The 18591-nt window shown below is 44.4% G+C and overlaps 1 protein-coding gene across 1 annotated transcript in view; it reads left to right on the forward strand.

The window, feature by feature from the left end:
• Positions 1–16388, forward strand: part of LOC143281684 (protein phosphatase 1 regulatory subunit 21-like) — a 38410-nt gene extending 22022 nt beyond the window's left edge. Inside the window, exons 13-19 of the mRNA XM_076586933.1 lie at positions 859–1038; positions 3168–3362; positions 5074–5265; positions 7653–7811; positions 13631–13729; positions 14706–14858; positions 16332–16388. Of these exons, the coding sequence (XP_076443048.1) occupies positions 859–1038; positions 3168–3362; positions 5074–5265; positions 7653–7811; positions 13631–13729; positions 14706–14858; positions 16332–16355 (1002 nt within the window). The 3' untranslated portion in view covers positions 16356–16388. The remainder of the gene's footprint in view (positions 1–858; positions 1039–3167; positions 3363–5073; positions 5266–7652; positions 7812–13630; positions 13730–14705; positions 14859–16331) is intronic.
• Positions 16389–18591: the final 2203 nt, after the last annotated feature.

Raw genomic sequence — 18591 nt, forward strand, 5'->3', positions numbered from 1 at the left:
ACATCACTTCTGTCAAGGGCTGGACGGGAAATCATGATGAGACACAAAAGGAGAGCGCCAAAGAATCAATAGACAGGCAGAAAAAAAACCCCCAAAAAAACCAACTTAGCTGTATGCAGAGCACAGGAGCAGGAGTCAAGATGGCTGCCAGAAAAAGAGGGCGCTAGTCAGGGATGCGAAGGGAGGTAACCTACTTTGGGAGGTTATCGGTCGTAGCTACTTTCGTTTTCTCCACATAGGTGGATAGTAGTTTGCACAGGACAGGAATTAGACCCCTGCTGGAGTCTGCACTAGTGGGTCATGGTTAAGTATGTTACATAAACGTAATTTTATGAAGAAAATTTCCTTTGTATGCTTACTCTGTTACCCTTAGTAAATAAAGTGTATTCATTCATTCATTCTTTATTAGACATGGCTTCTTTAAGGACTGGACAAAATGAAGAAAAAAAGCATTGTATGCTCACTGTTACCCTCAGTAGATAAAGTGTATTCATTCATTTCAAGGACTGGGTGGGGGAAAAAAGCATTGTATGCTCACTGTTACCCTCAGTAGATAAAGTGTATTCATTCATTTCAAGGACTGGGTGGGGGAAAAAAAAGCATTGTATGCTCACTCTGTTACCCTTAGTAAACAAAGTATATGCATTCATTCATTCATTCATTATAGACATCGCTTCCTTCAGTGATTGAAATATATTCATCCAGTCTTTATAGACGTCGCTTCTTTCAACGACTGGACGAGAAAAAAAAAAGCAATGTATGTGTACTGTCTTACCCCCAGTAAGTAAAATGCATTCATTCATTCATCAGTTCTTTGTAGACACATCAACATCAGATGTGCATGATGTTCTGCTTCAGATGTCGGTGTTCATGACGGAAAACCTGGAGTTCTTCATGGCCAGCAGCGACGTGGGAGGGGCTCCAGTCAGCAGCAGCAGTGACGGAGCCCTGTCGGCCAGAGAGGGACCTCGCTTCCATCCCCAGGTCACCCACTTCCACTGCAGGGCTGCTACCTTCCTGGCTGCTCTCAACTCTTGGGTAGGGTCTGACAAATCTACAGAGATGTCAACTGTAAACAATTTCACCACATGTTATGCTCGATGGCAGCTCTGGTTTCAAGCAAACATCAAAATTGTTCTGACAAGTTCACTTTCAATTACATAGCATGATCACATGCTTTCCAGTCATAACATTACCCAGACGATCTAGACCTATCGGTGATAAGGTCAGGGCAGTCACTACTAACCTTGGTCTCACGTGATGATGCTCAGCTAATTGTGTGCGTGTTTACATTGAAACAGCATTGAATGGACCAATCAGCTTAATCGAAGCAGTTACACCGTGGTGCAGGTAGGCCCAAGTAATTCTATGCCTTGTAGATAGAACATACGTTTGCTGATGTGACTCGGAGTCGAAGTGTTCCTTCCAAATTTAGAATGTTCCTGCCAAATTTCCTGATTGTTCCTACAAACACTTGACAGGGGTTGGCATCTCTGGAAGTACAGACTTTGATCCCCCCCCACTCCACCATTTGTTACAGCATGAAAGTTAAAGGTCCCATCAACCTTCCATGGCCATCAGGGCAGTGAATTAGCATCCACTGTGTCCTGGACACAGCATAGGAAGGCTGGGGCCCAGTCCTCTCCTTTGCCCACATTTACCTTCCCCAGTCAAAGTCGGGTTCCTTTTCACAACTGGATGGAGTGAGGAAATTGGGAGTAAAGTGGGAGTGAAGTGGAGGAGGCGGCGGGTTGGTGTTGTTGAGAGAGCCAGAAGTAGAGGGCCCAGAGTGTCCGCGAATAGATTGCAATTGCGCCTTAATATTAGCCCGATCGCCCAGTCGAGCCATATAATTTTGTGACCTGGTTGAAGACATAATTTGACAAAAAACAAGAACGCCAGAGAATCGACAGACAGACAGAAAATACAAAAAAAAAATAGCCGTATGAAGAGCACAGGAACAGGAGTCAAGATGGCTGCTGGAAAAAGAGGGCGCTAGTCAGGGGGGCAAAGGGGAGGTTACCTACTTCCAGGAGGTTATCGGCCGTAGCTACTTTCGTTTTCTCTGCATAGGCGGATAGTAGTTTGCACAGGATAGGAACGTCGGACCCCTGCCAGAGTCTGCACTAGTGGGTCATGGTAAGTATGTTACTTAAATGTAATTTTAGGAAGACAATTTCCTTTTCAAGGATACAGCACCAAGCCAAATTGGGGCCTTCAACTGGTGAAGACTGGATCAGAGGTCCAGTGCCTAACCAGTTCTGCCACAGAACCTCCTGTATCTCATCTTATTGCTGGCCAAACAATTCTTGTACCTGGTCTACAGATGTAAGTTCAGCTTCAGTTGTCAGCTGAAAGATGGACACATGATTGAAAAGTTCATTGCCAGGAAAAACTTTGTTCATCATGATTTTATTGACAGAGGGTTTGCGTGTGATATAAGTGTGGGTGACAGGCTTATTTTGTGCTTTTTCTGATGTTAGCTTCAAACAGAATAATTTGGTATGTGCTTGTGGTATTAAAAATGATATTTAATCATCAGCCATTTCACATTTAAAAATCATTAAAAAAAACCAAAAAAACAGTGGCTCTTGCGCATCTTCCTCCACCCCCTCCCAACACACCTCCCCCCCCCCAACACACATACATATCCACGCATGTACTATCCACACAGAATTACTACAAAACACAGAAGCAGTTTGTATTATTCTCTTGAAGTATATTCATATCATATGTTTTTGTCATGGCTGCTCGTACTGTTATGTATCTTTATGCACTATTGTGTATTTTTTACATGTATTGTTTCATGAGAGATGCTTAGAGCCCACTGTATGGAGAGTTTGCTCAATATAAATACTCCATATCATTGTAGTAGTAATAGTAGTTTTGTTATTATAAATATAGTTACATTATTATGATTATTGTTGCTGTAATCATTATTTTTATTGTTAATAATGTTGTTATTATCATTATTAGAATTATTACTAGTAAATCATGATTTACATTATTATTATTATTATTATAATGATGATGATTATTATTATTAGGAATATTTGTAGTAGTAGTAGTATCATCGTACTAGTTGAAGTAGTAGTATCATACAATTGTCATCATGATAATTATTCTTATTCTCATCATCATTATTTCCCCCCATCCCTTCCCCCCAGGCCCGGCCGGACTCAGTACCCCACCAGACAGCGGTGGAGAACCGGCGAGTGATGGCCAACTCTGTGGAGAGCCGGGAAGGTCTGGGCCGCCAGATGGCGCTGCTGCAAGGTCGCGCAGGTCGTGTGGAGCAGGACAAGGAACACCTGGTGTTGGAGCTGCAACTCCTCAAGGTCAAGTACGACGCTTACCGACAGGTAGGTATCCAACACTCAGCTTATGTCACAGATTGACATCAGTTTACTGTTGGGCCAACAGCAAAGTGAGAGCTGTGTTGCTCTATTGCAATGGGAAGTCATTTATAGTTTAGTGTTTTGTGAAGGACTATGACTCTCAAACTAGTAGGCAAGATTGCACTGGCTCTTAATGCTGCAGTCTTGCGGGCTAGTTGGCCTTTGGGAACAACCCTCAACGCCGACTGTCCTAACACCTTCTTGGCTGAGAGAGTGGGGATGTGACTTGGGCAAGACACTCTCCACCATAATCAAATTCTGGCCCAGATAGTGGGACAGCAGTTGCCTCCTCTGCTGTCAAACATGACTGACTATCATACATTCATACATGGGGCTGGTGGGGCTTGGGGTAGGATTAATAATAATAATGAGAAGACATTTGGTACGCCCAATTTGATGATACGAAATCCTTAGCCATTTACAATGAAAAGCACAATGACATATGCATACTAAAAACACACACAGTATACCTGCATGCACAGATCCTCCTGCTCCAACTCCAACCCACAAACCCTTACCCTCTCCACACAAGATGTAGACACACACACACTCAGATACAAGCACACCTTGGCCACTCAAGGTATATAAACATGTGCACATTTAAAAATAGTAACAATAGAAGTAAAAATTAGAATAAAACATAAAAGTGAAGACAAGAAATTTGTTACTGATTTGAATGGCTGGAAATAGTTTTCAAAGAGGTTTTGAAAGAAGGGCAAGAAACAGCATGGTGGACAGGAAACGGGAGTGTGTTCCATGAGGATGAAGCCAGGAAAGAGAAAGTGGATTGGTGATTTAATGCTGAGGGGTGGGTAAAGTGGTGATGTTTTTGATGACAAAAAACCCAGTAATGATCATACTGATAATGTTAATATTAAAGATAATACAAAAAATATGGGCGGTGCTGCGCTGTGGTGACATGCTCTCCCCACAGAGCTGGCAGATTTCATACAGAGAAAAAAAGTAACGCAGTATGATACAGTTTACATATCCCGGAATCGTGTGCCAGAAACTAATGCACAAGGTTCAGTGCTGGGATCTGTTTGACTGAAATTAGGTTCTCATGTAGTAGTAGATGATTATTCATTCCAAAGGCAAAAGCTGGCACTCAGAATACCATGCCTTTCTTCCAGGTTCCTGAAGTATCAGTATCAGTTTCTCAAAGAGGCGTCACTGCATTCAGACGAATCCGTTTATGTTACACCGCATCTGCTGGGCAGATACGTGACCAGCAGCATAACCAACACGCTTTAGTCAGCAGTTTGACCTTAATGGGATTTAAAGGTTTTTGAAAAAGTTATTCAATTTTTTTAATTAAAAAACTGTATTAATTGTGTTATTGCCCACAGTATGTGTTTGAATGTGTCAAGTTGACACACAGGGTGTGTACTGTGGTGGAGTGTGCCAAGTTGACACACAGGGTGTGTACTGTGGTGGAGTGTGCCAAGTTGACACACAGGGTGTGTACTGTGGTGGAGTGTGCCAAGTTGACACACAGGGTGTGTACTGTGGTGGAGTGTGCCAAGTTGACACACAGGGTGTGTACTGTGGTGGAGTGTGCCAAGTTGACACACAGGGTGTGTACTGTGGTGGAGTGTGCCAAGTTGACACACAGGGTGTGTACTATGTTGGAGTGTGTCAAGTCGACACTCGGGCTGTGTACTGTGTCGGACAGAAAGCGAAGATGTTGGAACAAGAGCTGGCAGCACTACACAGCAGTGGTGGGGTGACCGGGGGGACTGTGGGTGTCGGGGACATCGGTGATGTCAGCAAGGAGCTTGGCCCTCCCCCTCTCCCTTCCTCCTCCCCCTCCACAGATCGGCGTCGACAGTCAACCTGGTCCAGCGGTCCTGTGGAACCTGTCATTGTGAGTGATGATGATGATGATCATATGGATACTATATAGTGCCTATCTTCCGTTGGAGACCAAGCTAAAAAGCGCTTTACAAACACGGGGTCATTTACACAACAGGCTGCCTACCTGGGTAGACCTGACTGATGGCTGCTATTTGGACACTCATCATTCATTTCCTGTGTCATTCAATCAGGTTTCAGCCACACACACATACACTCATACAGACATGCAGCATTTTACGCTTATGACCGTTTTCTTTATTTATCCCACCATGTTGGTAGCCATACTCTGGTGTGCATGCTGGGTATGTTATTGTCTCCATAACCCAGCAAACGGCGACATGGATGACATGATCTTTAATGTGCATATTTGATCTTCTGCGTGCGTATATACATGAAGGGGGTTCAGGCACTAACAGGCCTGCATATATGTTGACCTGGGAGATTGGAAAAATCTCTGCCCATGATATTTGATCTTCTGCGTGCGTATACACATGAAGGGGGTTCAAGCACTAACAGGCCTGCACATATGTTGACCTGGGAGATCGGAAAAATCTCTGCCCTTTACCCACCAGGCACTGTTACCAACATTTGAACCCATGACCCTCATATTGAAAGTCCAACGCTTTAACCACTCGGCTATTGCACCCGCTGCTTGGTTCAGTTCGTCGTCGTCACCGTGAAGTGGCTGGGTCACTTTTTGTTTTTTATAAGAAGTGCTCTAAAGTGTTGAATTTCTTCTTCCTTCTGAATTCATGGGCTGCAACTCCTTTTTTTGTTCATATGTATGAATGACCATTTTCACCCAGCCATGTAGGCAGCCGTACTCTTATTTTGTGGGGTGTGCATGCTGGGCATGTTCGTGTTTCCATAACCCAGCGAATGCTGACATGGATTACAAGATCTTTAGTGTGCACATTTTGTCTTCTGCGTGTATATACACACAAAGGAGGTTCAGGCACTGGCAGATCTGCACATCTGTTGACCTGGGACCATCACTCCCCCCCCCAACCCCCTCCTTTCTACCCCCCAACACCATGACCAGAATTTGAACCCTCAGATTGAAAGTCCAGTGCTGTGTAACTACTGGGCTGTTGTGCCTATCAGATACTGTGTTGATAACTGAATATGTTATGTTCAGAGATATGTATGTCAACAGTGGAGTGATGGCCTAGAGGTAACGCGTCCGCCTAGGAAGAGAGAGAATCTGAGGGCGCTGTTTCGAATCACGGCTCAGCCGCCAATATTTTCTCCCCCTCCATTAGACCTTGAGTGGTGGTCTGGACACTAGTCATTCGGATGAGACAATAAACCGAGGTCCCGTGTGCAGCATGCACTTAGCGCACGTAAAAGAACCCACGGCAACAAAAGGGTTGTTCCTGGCAAAATTCTGTAGAAAAATCCACTTCGACAGGAAAAACAAATAAAACTGCACGCAGGAAAAAATACAAAAAAATGGGTGGCGCTGTAGTGTAGCGACACGCTCTCCCTGGGGAGAGCAGCCCAAATTTCACACAGAGAAATCTGTTGTGATAAAAAGGAATACAAATACAAATACTACTTTTAAGTTTAACCCACTGCTTTGTCAAAAACGAGTGTGGTTTTGAACATTTTCACAATATTTTTTCGCTTAATCACTGTTTGATGGGGTTTTTCTTCAAGAGTTTGAAAGCTTACCTGTACAACACCTCCCCATGCCTGCCAACTTGCTTTGCTTGTATGAAGGATGAGAGAGGTGGGGGGGGGGGAAGTGGAGAGAGAGAGTGTTCATGAGTAAATTGTAACATTTTCTTTCATGTAAAGTGCATTGAGCTCTTAGAAAGTGCGCAATACAAATGTACATGATTAAAAGGGAGGGTTTTCAGACCCACTTTCATCTGATTTTCTTGGAGATTCCCCAAGTGTTTTTAGTGAGAACTGCATGCCCATGCTCGTCTCCATTTCTTGTTTTTTTCCAGTTCCCCAAAAGGCTCAAATTTCATTGTGGAAATCAGTATCCTGACAAAAGGACTCTGAATAATTTTGGTGACTGTTCTTGCAAGTTTACGAGATGTATTGGGTTTTATAATTACTCCCATCATTTGCTGTAGTCTTCTGTGTTTACCTTAAGTTTGTTTCTTGTCACATCTCAGCCATTACGTGTTAGCAACTGACCCATTTATAAGCTGTGCTAAAAAGTTGTCCGAACAGAGGCAGTGCAAAACTAGAAAAGATAGTTACAGTGGTGGGCTGCCCATGACGACATGTGACCTACTTCTCACTCTGCAAGCCATGAAAGATTCACCACGAAAGCCGGCCTGCAAACCCTCCTTGTTGTCATTATCATCATAAGCTTTGTAAATGTTATTGAGGCCGGCAGTGTGTGCTGCACTGCTCATGGACAATGTGCCTTGTCCCCAGGTGGGGCGGGTGGAGGTGGAGGGGAGGGGCGGAGAGGGAGGGGGTGACGTGGAGAGGAGGGAGGAGGAGAGACTGAAGGAGCACTTCACACAGCGACTCAACACCATGACACACCTCATACAGCAGGCTGACAGCAGGGCCGTCGCCTCACACGCTGAGGTCTGTATTCAGTCTGGCTGGCTGGCTGTCTCCACTCTCTGTCTGTCTGTCTCCACTCTGTGTGTTGTGTGTGTGTGTGTGTCTGTCTTTCCCCTCTCTGTCTGTCTGCCTGTCTGTCTGTCTCTCCACTCTGTCTGTCTCCACTGTGTGTGTGTGTGTAAGTCTGTCTTTCACTCCTCTCTGTCCTTCTCTTTGTGTCTGTCTGTCTGTCTGTCTTCTTTCTCTGTCTCCTCTCTGTCTGTCAACTTTTTTTTTTGTTCTTTGACTGCGTCATGCAGTGGGTTTTGAGGGTTTTCTAATGCTTTGAAGTAGGTCTTGACCTGTTCTAACTTGTTTCTGGCCTGCACTGAAGGAAGGTCAAGCAGGTATCGCATGGTTTCTGTGGGTGTGTCTTTTGTTGTTCCAAGGATCAGCCTCATAGCTTCATTTTGGACTCTAATTTTAGGAGGTTGCTTTGAGACGGTGTTGTTAGCCCAAGTCCGTAGTCGATCACACTGAGGACGAGTGATTGGTATAGCAGGAAGAGGTGGCGTTGTTCAATTCCTTTGGTTGCCATTGCTTTTAAGACTGAAAGGCCCTTTTTGCATTTGAGAACAGTGTTTTCCGTATGTTTTCTGAAGGTCAGCATCCTGTCGAAGTGTATTCCTAGGTAGCGTAGGCATTCAGTTTTCTCAATTTGAATCCCATCGAATGACACAGAAGGTGGTGATTTGCTCGCGGTTTTGTTGTTGAGGGTGCACAGCAACGTTTGGGCTTTCGCTGGATTGATGGAAGATCCTGTGTCTTTGCACCATTGAGCAATATTGTTTAGTTGTTTCTGGACGGCTTCAGTTCTTTCCTGAGCATTTTTCGAAGTTTTGAAGACCAGGCCATCATCCGCAAGGGTAAGCACCCGAGCAATTCCATTGTTGTTTAAGTCTGCAAGGCCCTTCGTGTAGACAAAAAGAACAAAAAGGCAGCCGTCTAGGACGAGGAAGATCATGGATGGGGCAAGCAGAAGACACAATCCAGCTAGTATGCCGACTTCAAGACCTGAAAGAAACAAAAGAATGGGAGAAAAAACCCCAAAACCTCAACCATCTATTCAACACAGTCATTTCACCCACTCTAGGAAGACATTGTCGGGAATGGCCAGAGGGCAAAACTGATGCGGAAGTGAAGCTGCTTATAGAAGAAAACAGTAAAGAAGAGGACATCATCATATACACAGATGGCTCAGTCACCAAAGACCAGTCTGGCTGGGGATTCACTGCGAAACAAAATGGAAAAACAATTTGGGAAGAGAATGCTGCCTACAAAGTCACAACCTCCAGCCTAACGATGGAAGTTGAAGCCGTGACACATGCCCTCCAGTGGCTATCGTCCTTCCATACGCCCGGAAACCAACATGCCATGATTCTAACCGACTCAATGAACCTCATACAGAAAATTGAAAACGGAATGGGAAGCCCAGAGTGGCATAACGCAATGCGCAACTTTCAGATTAAAAAACTCACATGGTCATACTGCCCGGGACATGCAGGTGTTAAGGGAAATGAGCGAGCTGACAGACTTGCTGGTAACGCAACACCAACGAGCAGCCTACATCTAGGAAAATCGGAAATCCTCAGAAAAGTCAAAGAATACCAAAAAGAACAGGTACAAGGCCATCACACCATCGATCGCCTCAAAGAAATAGAAGCAGAGAGAGGGAGCGGCCGCAAATCTAACATGAAAGGTAGAGCACGATGCTTTGCAAATCAAACAAATATCGGCATCATTTCCAAACCAACATTGCGCAAATTTCTTCAAAACGGAACAGAGTCTCTGTGGGCCTTTCCAAATACAATAGACCGAGCAACACACTAGACGCCACGTTCTTGGCATCAGAGATCTTTTCCCATCCCTCTTGCGGCCAGTCAGTGGCGGCTGTGTGTGTTTGTGTGTATGTGTGGGTCTGTGCTTTTGAGTGCGTTTGTGAATGCGCGAGAGTGAAATTGTACACAAGTGTCAGGAGAGATATGTGTACGTGTGTGTGTGTGTGTGTGTGTGTGAGGGGAGGTGGGAGTGCGGGGGGAGGTGGGGTAGAGGATGAGGTATGTGAGTGTATGCATGCCTACACTGTGGGAGCAACAGGATATTGGAACGTGTATATATATATATATATATATCTTTGTATGTACGTGTATGGGGTTGGGGGTGGGAGATATGGGCGTATGTGTGTGTGCTTGTACAAGTAAGTGTTCATCTCTGTGAGTGTGTGTTTGTGTGTGTGTGTGTGTGTGCCGTGGAAGCTGCGATACGTAGACTAGAAATGAGTGTGTGGAGGAGGGGGTAGAGGAGGTGCAAGGTAATGTGTGTGTGTGTGTGTGTGTGTGTGTGTGTGTGTTGGAGCTCATGTACGTTTATATGTATTTGACTGTGCTTTCATATGTGCTTGTACAAGTAAGTGTTCATCTCTGTGAGTGTGTGTTTGTGTGTGTGTGTGTGTGTGCCGTGGAAGCTGCGATACTTAGACTAGACATGAGTGTGTGGAGGAGGGGGGTAGAGGAGGTGCACGGTAATGCGTGTGTGTGTGTGTGTGTTGGAGCTCATGTACGTTTATATGTATTTGACTGTGCTTTCATATATGTGAAACTGCATGTCTGGTGCATTTCTGTTATGCATGTGTGGGTGTATGTGTGAATGTGTGTCTTCATATTTTACATTTATTTGCTTATTTATCACCATTGTTGTCTTATTTATTTATTTATTTATGTTTTATTATTATCATTTTATTAGTATTACTAATATTATTACTACTACCTTTTTCTATATTATAATTATTATTTATTTATTTATTTATGCAAGCTTATCTATTATTTATTCCCCCGTTTTTTTGTTTGTTTGTTTTTTTTTTTGTGTTTTTTTTTGTTGTTGTTGTTTTTTTTTTGTTGTTGTTGTTTTCTGTGTGTGTGTGTGTGTGTGTGTTCTCAAGGCCTGACTAAGCGCGTTGGGTTACGCTGCTGGTCGGGCATCTGCTTGGCAGATGTGGTGTAGCGTATATGGTTTTGTCCGAACGCAGTGACGCCTCCTTGAGCTACTGAAACTGAAACTGAAACTGTCAACCTCCTCTCTCTATCTCCTGTCTGTCTGTCTCCTCTGTGTGTGTGTGTGTGTGTTTGTGTGTGTGTGTGTGTGTGTGTGTGTGTGTGTGTGTGTGTGTGTCCTCTCTGTCTCTTCTCTTCATGTCTGTCTGCCTGTCTCCTCTCTCGGTCTATTCTCTGGCTGTCTGTCTGCACTCTGTCTGGCTGTCTGTCCCTTCTGATTCTTTGCTTTCCTTTCTGTCTCTCCTTTTTTGTTTGGTGTTTCTTTTTCTTTTTTTTTTAGCAGTGGCACAGTATTTTGCTGTTGATGTTGTTTTGTGTATGTGTTTTTTTCCCCATTTGTTGGCTCTGGCTCCCACATCGACTCATACCTACAGTCGGGCTTTTATGTGTATGGCCATTTTTATCCTACCATTTAGGCAGACATACTCAAACAAAAATTGGGGGGTGTGCATGCTGGGTATGTTGGTATTTCCATAACCCACAGAACGCTGACACGGATTACAGGATCTTGAACGTGCGTATTTGTTGTTCTGCATCTGAAAATACACAACAGGGTTTAGGCACTAAAATCAGTTGATCAGGGAGATTTGAAAAATCTCCACCTTTATCTACTAAACACAGGTGGAATTTGAACCCAGGATCACAGGAGTTTTGGTGTATGGTCTTCCATGTCTTGGCAACAGAGGATTTATTTGCCAGATTTTTATTTAGCATTTTTATTCAATTTTGATAGGTCAAAATTTTACAAAGCAATCAATTTGGAAAGCGATGGAAAACATAAACAAACAACTCCATATTGAGTTTGATTTCAATATGTAGAGTTCACATGAAAAACTAGCACTTCATTTAAAAGAAAAGAAAACAGGAAAAAACCACACACCCATAAGAACATCAATAAACAGACTTGCAGACAGGTTGAGAGGAAGACTGAACACAAGTTGAACTTAATCATGAAGTGTTGTCATTCATTTGTCGTGATCTTTGCAAAATGTTAGGGAACATTTATGTTCATGTTAAATGAACATCACATGCAATTCTTGCACATTTTTTTATATATATTTTTATTTAACGTACAGAACCCTGTAATGTATGAATGTGGATGACTAAGTTTTCATTAATTTCTAAAAGGTGACAAGGTCAGCGATACTTTCTCTTCTGGGGAAAAAAGAAGAAGAGGAAGAAAAAAAAAAAGAACAGGTAGTTTGTGATATTAACTAGTTGGCAATGTCATTGGATTTAGAGAGAAGTATGGGAGAAGTATGATAAGATGTTAGAGAGACTTGTGGGGAGAGATGTGTGGGAGAAATATGATTGGATGTAGGGAGACTTGTGAGAGACACGTGTGGGAGAAATATGATTGGATGTAGGGAGACTTGTGAGGAGAGACGTGTGGGAGAAATATGATTGGATGTAAGAGAGACTTGTGGGGAGACACGTGTGGGAGAAATATGATTGGATGTAGGGAGACTTGTGAGAGACACGTGTGGGAGAAATATGATTGGATGTTAGAGAGACTTGTGGGGAGAGACGTGTGGGAGAAATATGATTGGATGTAGGGAGACTTGTGAGAGACACGTGTGGGAGAAATATGATTGGATGTAGGGAGACTTGTGGGGAGAGACGTGTGGGAGAAATATGATTGGATGTAGGGAGACTTGTGAGAGACACGTGTGGGAGAAATATGATTGGATGTAGGGAGACTTGTGAGAGACACGTGTGGGAGAAATATGATTGGATGTAGGGAGACTTGTGGGGAGAGACATGCGGGAGAAATATGATTGGATGTAGGGAGACTTGTGTTGAGAGACGTATGGGAGAAATATGATTGGATGTAAGAAAGACTTGTGGGGAGAGACGTGTGGGAGAAATATGATTGGATGTAGGGAGACTTGTGGGGAGAGACGTGTGGGAGAAATATGATTGGATGTAAGAGAGACTTGTGAGGAGAGACGTGTGGGAGAAATATGATTGGATGTAGGGAGACTTGTGGGGAGAGACGTGTGGGAGAAATATGATTGGATGTAAGAGAGACTTGTGAGGAGAGACGTGTGGGAGAAATATGATTGGATGTAGGGAGACTTGTGGGGAGAGACGTGTGGGAGAAATATGATTGGATGTAGGGAGACTTGTGAGGAGAGACGTGTGGGAGAAATATGATTGGATGTAGGGAGACGTGTGGGGAGAGACGTGTGGGAGAAATATGATTGGATGTTAGAGAGACTTGTGAGGAGAGATGTGTGGGAGAAATATGATTGGATGTAAGAGAGACTTGTGAGGAGAGACGTGTGGGAGAAATATGATTGGATGTAAGAGAGACTTGTGAGGAGAGACGTGTGGGAGAAATATGATTGGATGTAGGGAGACTTGTGAGGAGAGACGTGTGGGAGAAATATGATTGGATGTAGGGAGACTTGAGGAGAGAAGTATGGGAGAAATATGATTGGATGTTAGAGAGACTTGTGAGGAGAGACGTGTGGGAGAAATATGATTGGATGAAAGAGAGACTTGTGCGGAGAGACGTGTGGGAGAAATATGATTGGATGTAAGAGAGACTTGTGCGGAGAGACGTGTGGGAGGAATATGATTGGATGTTAGAGAGACTTGTGAGGAGAGACGTGTGGGAGAAATATGATTGGATGTAAGAGAGACTTGTGCGGAGAAAGTCAGCATTTCTGTCTGGTAGTGTGCAGTATACATCACTGTCACAAGGTAAAGACAGGTGTGTGGTGTGGTGTGGTGTGGTGTGGACAGGTGCGGGCCCTGCACAAACAGCTGAGGCAGGTGGAGAGGGGGCGGAGTCACGCTGAGGAGGAGTTGAAGAGCACCACCCAGACCATTCTGCAGCTCCAGGTATACCCACACCCATCACCCCCCACCCTCCCCCACACACACACCTACTTGTTTCCCAGACCATACTACAGCTTCAGGTATACCCACACCACACCCCCACCCCACACCACATACTTACATGTTTCCGTGCCTTTGAGGAGTTGGTGGAAGTGTGTTTGAGTGTGTGTGTGTGTGCGAGTGTGTGTGTGTGTGTGTGTGTGTGTGTGTGCGAGTGTGTGTGTGCGAGTGTGTGTGTGTGTTCTGGATGTTTTATGTTTCTAAAACCTGTCAACCCACCATGTTTATCTTCTGAGAGAGAATATATTGCATTGTGTTGTTGTTGCTTTTTTGTATTGCATTAATCTTTGTCACAATAGATTACTCTGTGTGAAATCCAGTCTGCTCTCCCCTGGGGGGGGGGGAGCACATCACCTCAGCGCAGGGCCACCTGTATTCCTCTTTCTGTATGCTAGTGTGTGTGTGCTGTATTTCACAATTTTTCCGGAGACAAGTCCTCTTTTTTTTTTGTTGCCATGAGTTCTTATATCTGGCACACACACACACACACACACACACACACACACACACACACACACACACATCTATGGGCACCCCAGCAGCTAAATAACATGCTGGTCAGGCAGGTTAGTTGATGGACTGGCTCATGTATGTATTTGTACAAAATTTGTTTGGTGCATTTTGATGTGTTATATTGTCATGTGTGAAGAGATCTAGAATACTGAGTTGTAGTTTATGCATGTACTAATTTTAGCATTTTTCTTTTCTTTTTTTTTAATGAAGAGCACTTTAGTAGTTTCCTAGATAGAGCTGTATACAAGAATCTGCTATTTTTGTCATAATTGATCTAAATATAACTTGCTGTTTAAAGAAGTAAGAAGTGATGTGTGAGTTAGTGTTGATCACTTAGTGATAGCAGCACAGCACCAAGGCTTCAGCAGTGGGACACAGATGATGATGTGCTGTGTGTTGGTGTCAGGATGAGCTGCACACCACGGCTCAGAGCTACGAGCAACAGCTGAGCATGCTGAGCGACCACCTGAGCGGCATGAACGACAGACTGGCTCAGCAGAAAGACGAGATCGACGACCTCCGTGCTCAGCAGGACCAGAAGAAAGGGGCCTTTAGTAAGGTGTGTGGGGGTGGGGGTGTTGTGTTATGTTGTGTTTGTGTGTGAGAGTGAGTGTGTGTGTGTGTGTGTATGAGAGTGAGCATGTGAATAGAACATTTTATAGAATAGTCTAGAACATTTTATTGTCATAAAACCTTCAGGTTTATAAGACACAATAAAACATAAACATGAGCATAGTAAGAAAAGAAACATTTGTGAACAAATTTCACTAGCCTTGGCTGTAATTCTTTTAGTAAGATCAGTTAACTAGGCTTGGCTTTTGGACAACAGATATTGATTTGGAATCTCTGTCTGTAAATATTGTATTTTACACATTTGTGTGTGTGTGAGAGAGAGAGTGAGTTAGTATGTGTGTTGTTTGTGTGTGTGTGTTTTGTCTGTGACAGTGAGTGTATGATGTGTGCATGTTTGAATTGAGGATTTGTTTGTTGGTTTTTTGTGTGAGATGTGTATGTTGTGTGTGTGTGTGTGTGTGTGTGTGTGTTCTCACGTAATACACAAATACACATACATGCCTGCATGCTGAGGTAGACATCTTGTCATGAATTTTCTTTCACTTTAGTGAATATTATCAGTATGAATATGTCACATTAATGTAACGTTTTATAAACCATGAACCCATCACAGACATTGTCATAACAACATTCACTCTTTGTCATCATAATAACATTCACTCATCATTGTCATAACAACATTCACTCTTTGTCGTCATAATAACATTCACTCATCATTGTCATAACAACATTCACTATGTCGTCATAACAACATTCACTCATCATTGTCATAACAACATTCACTCTTTGTCGTCATAATAACATTCACTCATCATTGTCATAACAACATTCACTCTTTGTCGTCATAACAACATTCACTCATCATTGTCATAACAACATTCACTCTTTGTCATCATAATAACATTCACTCATCATTGTCATAACAACATTCACTATGTCGTCATAACAACATTCACTCATCATTGTCATAACAACATTCACTCTTTGTCGTCATAACAACATTCACTCTTTGTCGTCATAACAACATTCACTCTTTGTCGTCATAACAACATTCACTCATCATTGTCATAACAACATTCACTCTTTGTCGTCATAACAACATTCACTCATCATTGTCATAACAACATTCACTCTTTGTCATCATAATAACATTCACTCATCATTGTCATAACAACATTCACTCTTTGTCGTCATAACGAAATTCACTCATCATTGTCATAACAACATTCACTCTTTGTCGTCATAACAACATTCACTCATCATTGTCATGACAACATTCACTCTTTGTCGTCATAACAACATTCACTCATCATTGTCATAACAACATTCACTCTTTGTCGTCATAACAACAATCACTCTTTGTCGTCATAACAACATTCACTCATCATTGTCATAACGACATTCACTCATCATTGTCATAACAACATTCACTCATCATTGTCACCATCTTTGTTCCCAGATGAGCAGGAAGTTCAGGAGATGAAAGCCAGACAACACTGCCTCCCCACCCCCCCCCCCCACCCCCACCCCACACCCACATCCAGCCACAGTGTGGAGGTTGTGGGTGGGGTGGGGTGTCAGTGGCACAGGGCAGTCCGCCATCTGTTGGTTTTAGTCGTCTGACAATCATGGACAGCTGAAGTGATGTGAGTGGGAGGACAGGGAGCAGGAGACAGGACCTCCCTGCAGTGTGTGTGTGTGTGTGTGTGTGTGTGGACCCTCAGGGAACAAGGGGGACAACTGGGGCCATCTCTTCACTGTCATCTTCATGGTTCAGATACATTAGGCATCGGCTGTTCGCATGTTTTTGTCAGCATCTTGTCCTCCTACCAACAAGGGATGACCATTTGTATTATTGCTGTTGTTGTTCTTTATGTGGCTGCGCTCAGATCACAGCCTTTTTTTTTCCTCTTTTTTTTTTTCTGCCCCATGTTGTGTTCAGTTCCAGTGGCTTTGTTCCCAGCTGCTGTGTGGCACTGTGAGGATTGTGGCACCATGAGGATTGTGGCACCATGAGGATTGTGGCACTGTGAGGATTGTGGCACCATGAGGATTGTGGCACTGTGAGGATTGTGGCACCGTGAGGATTGTGGCACTGTGAGGATTGTGGCACCATGAGGATTGTGGCACCATGAGGATTGTGGCACCGTGAGGATTGTGGCACTGTGAGGATTGTGGCACCATGAGGATTGTGGCACTGTGAGGATTGTGGCACTGTGAGGATTGTGGCACCATGAGGATTGTGGCACTGTGAGGATTGTGGCACTGTGAGGATTGTGGCACCATGAGGATTGTGGCACCATGAGGATTGTGGCACTGTGAGGATTGTGGCACTGTGAGGATTGTGGCACCATGAGGATTGTGGCACTGTGAGGATTGTGGCACTGTGAGGATTGTGGCACCATGAGGATTGTGGCACCGTGAGGATTGTGGCACCATGAGGATGATTGTGGCACTGTGAGGATTGTGGCACCATGAGGATTGTGGCACCATGAGGATTGTGGCACCATGAGGATTGTGGCATTGTGAGGATTGTGGCACCGTGAGGATTGTGGCACCATGAGGATTGTGGCACCGTGAGGATTGTGGCACCATGAGGATTGTGGCACCATGAGGATTGAGGATTGTGGCACCATGAGGATTGTGGCACCATGAGGATTGTGAGGATTGTGGCACCATGAGGATTGTGGCACCATGAGGATTGTGGCACCATGAGGATTGTGGCACTGTGAGGATTGTGGCACCGATGAGGATTGTGGCACCATGAGGATTGTGGCACTGTGAGGATTGTGGCACCATGAGGATTGTGGCACTGTGAGGATTGTGGCACCATGAGGATTGTGGCACCATGAGGATTGTGGCACCATGAGGATTGTGGCACCGTGAGGATTGTGGCACCATGAGGATTGTGGCACCGTGAGGATTGTGGCACCATGAGGATTGTGGCACCATGAGGATTGTGCACCATGAGGATTGTGGCACCGTGAGGATTGTGGCACCATGAGGATTGTGGCACCATGAGGATGATTGTGGCACCGTGAGGATTGTGGCACCATGAGGATTGTGGCACCATGAGGATTGTGGCACTGTGAGGATTGTGGCACCATGAGGATGATTGTGGCACCGTGAGGATTGTGGCACTGTGAGGATTGTGGCACCATGAGGATTGTGGCACCATGAGGATTGTGGCACTGTGAGGATTGTGGCACTGTGAGGATTGTGGCACCATGAGGATTGTGGCACCGTGAGGATTGTGGCACTGTGAGGATTGTGGCACCGTGAGGATTGTGGCACCATGAGGATTGTGGCACCATGAGGATGATTGTGGCACTGTGAGGATTGTGGCACCGTGAGGATTGTGGCACCGTGAGGATTGTGGCACTGTGAGGATTGTGGCACTGTGAGGATTGTGGCACTGTGAGGATTGTGGCACCGTGAGGATTGTGGCACTGTGAGGATTGTGGCACCGTGAGGATTGTGGCACTGTGAGGATTGTGGCACCGTGAGGATTGTGGCACCGTGAGGATTGTGGCACTGTGAGGATTGTGGCACCGTGAGGATTGTGGCACCATGAGGATGATTGTGGCACCGTGAGGATTGTGGCACTGTGAGGATCTCAAGGCCTGACTGAGCACGTTGGGTTACGCTGCTGGTTGGGCATCTGCTTGGCAGATGTGTTGTAGCATATATGGATTTGTCCAAATGCAGTGACGCCTCCT

Source organism: Babylonia areolata, chromosome 4, assembly GCF_041734735.1.
Source record: "Babylonia areolata isolate BAREFJ2019XMU chromosome 4, ASM4173473v1, whole genome shotgun sequence".
In the NCBI taxonomy this organism is placed as follows: domain Eukaryota; kingdom Metazoa; phylum Mollusca; class Gastropoda; order Neogastropoda; family Buccinidae; genus Babylonia; species Babylonia areolata.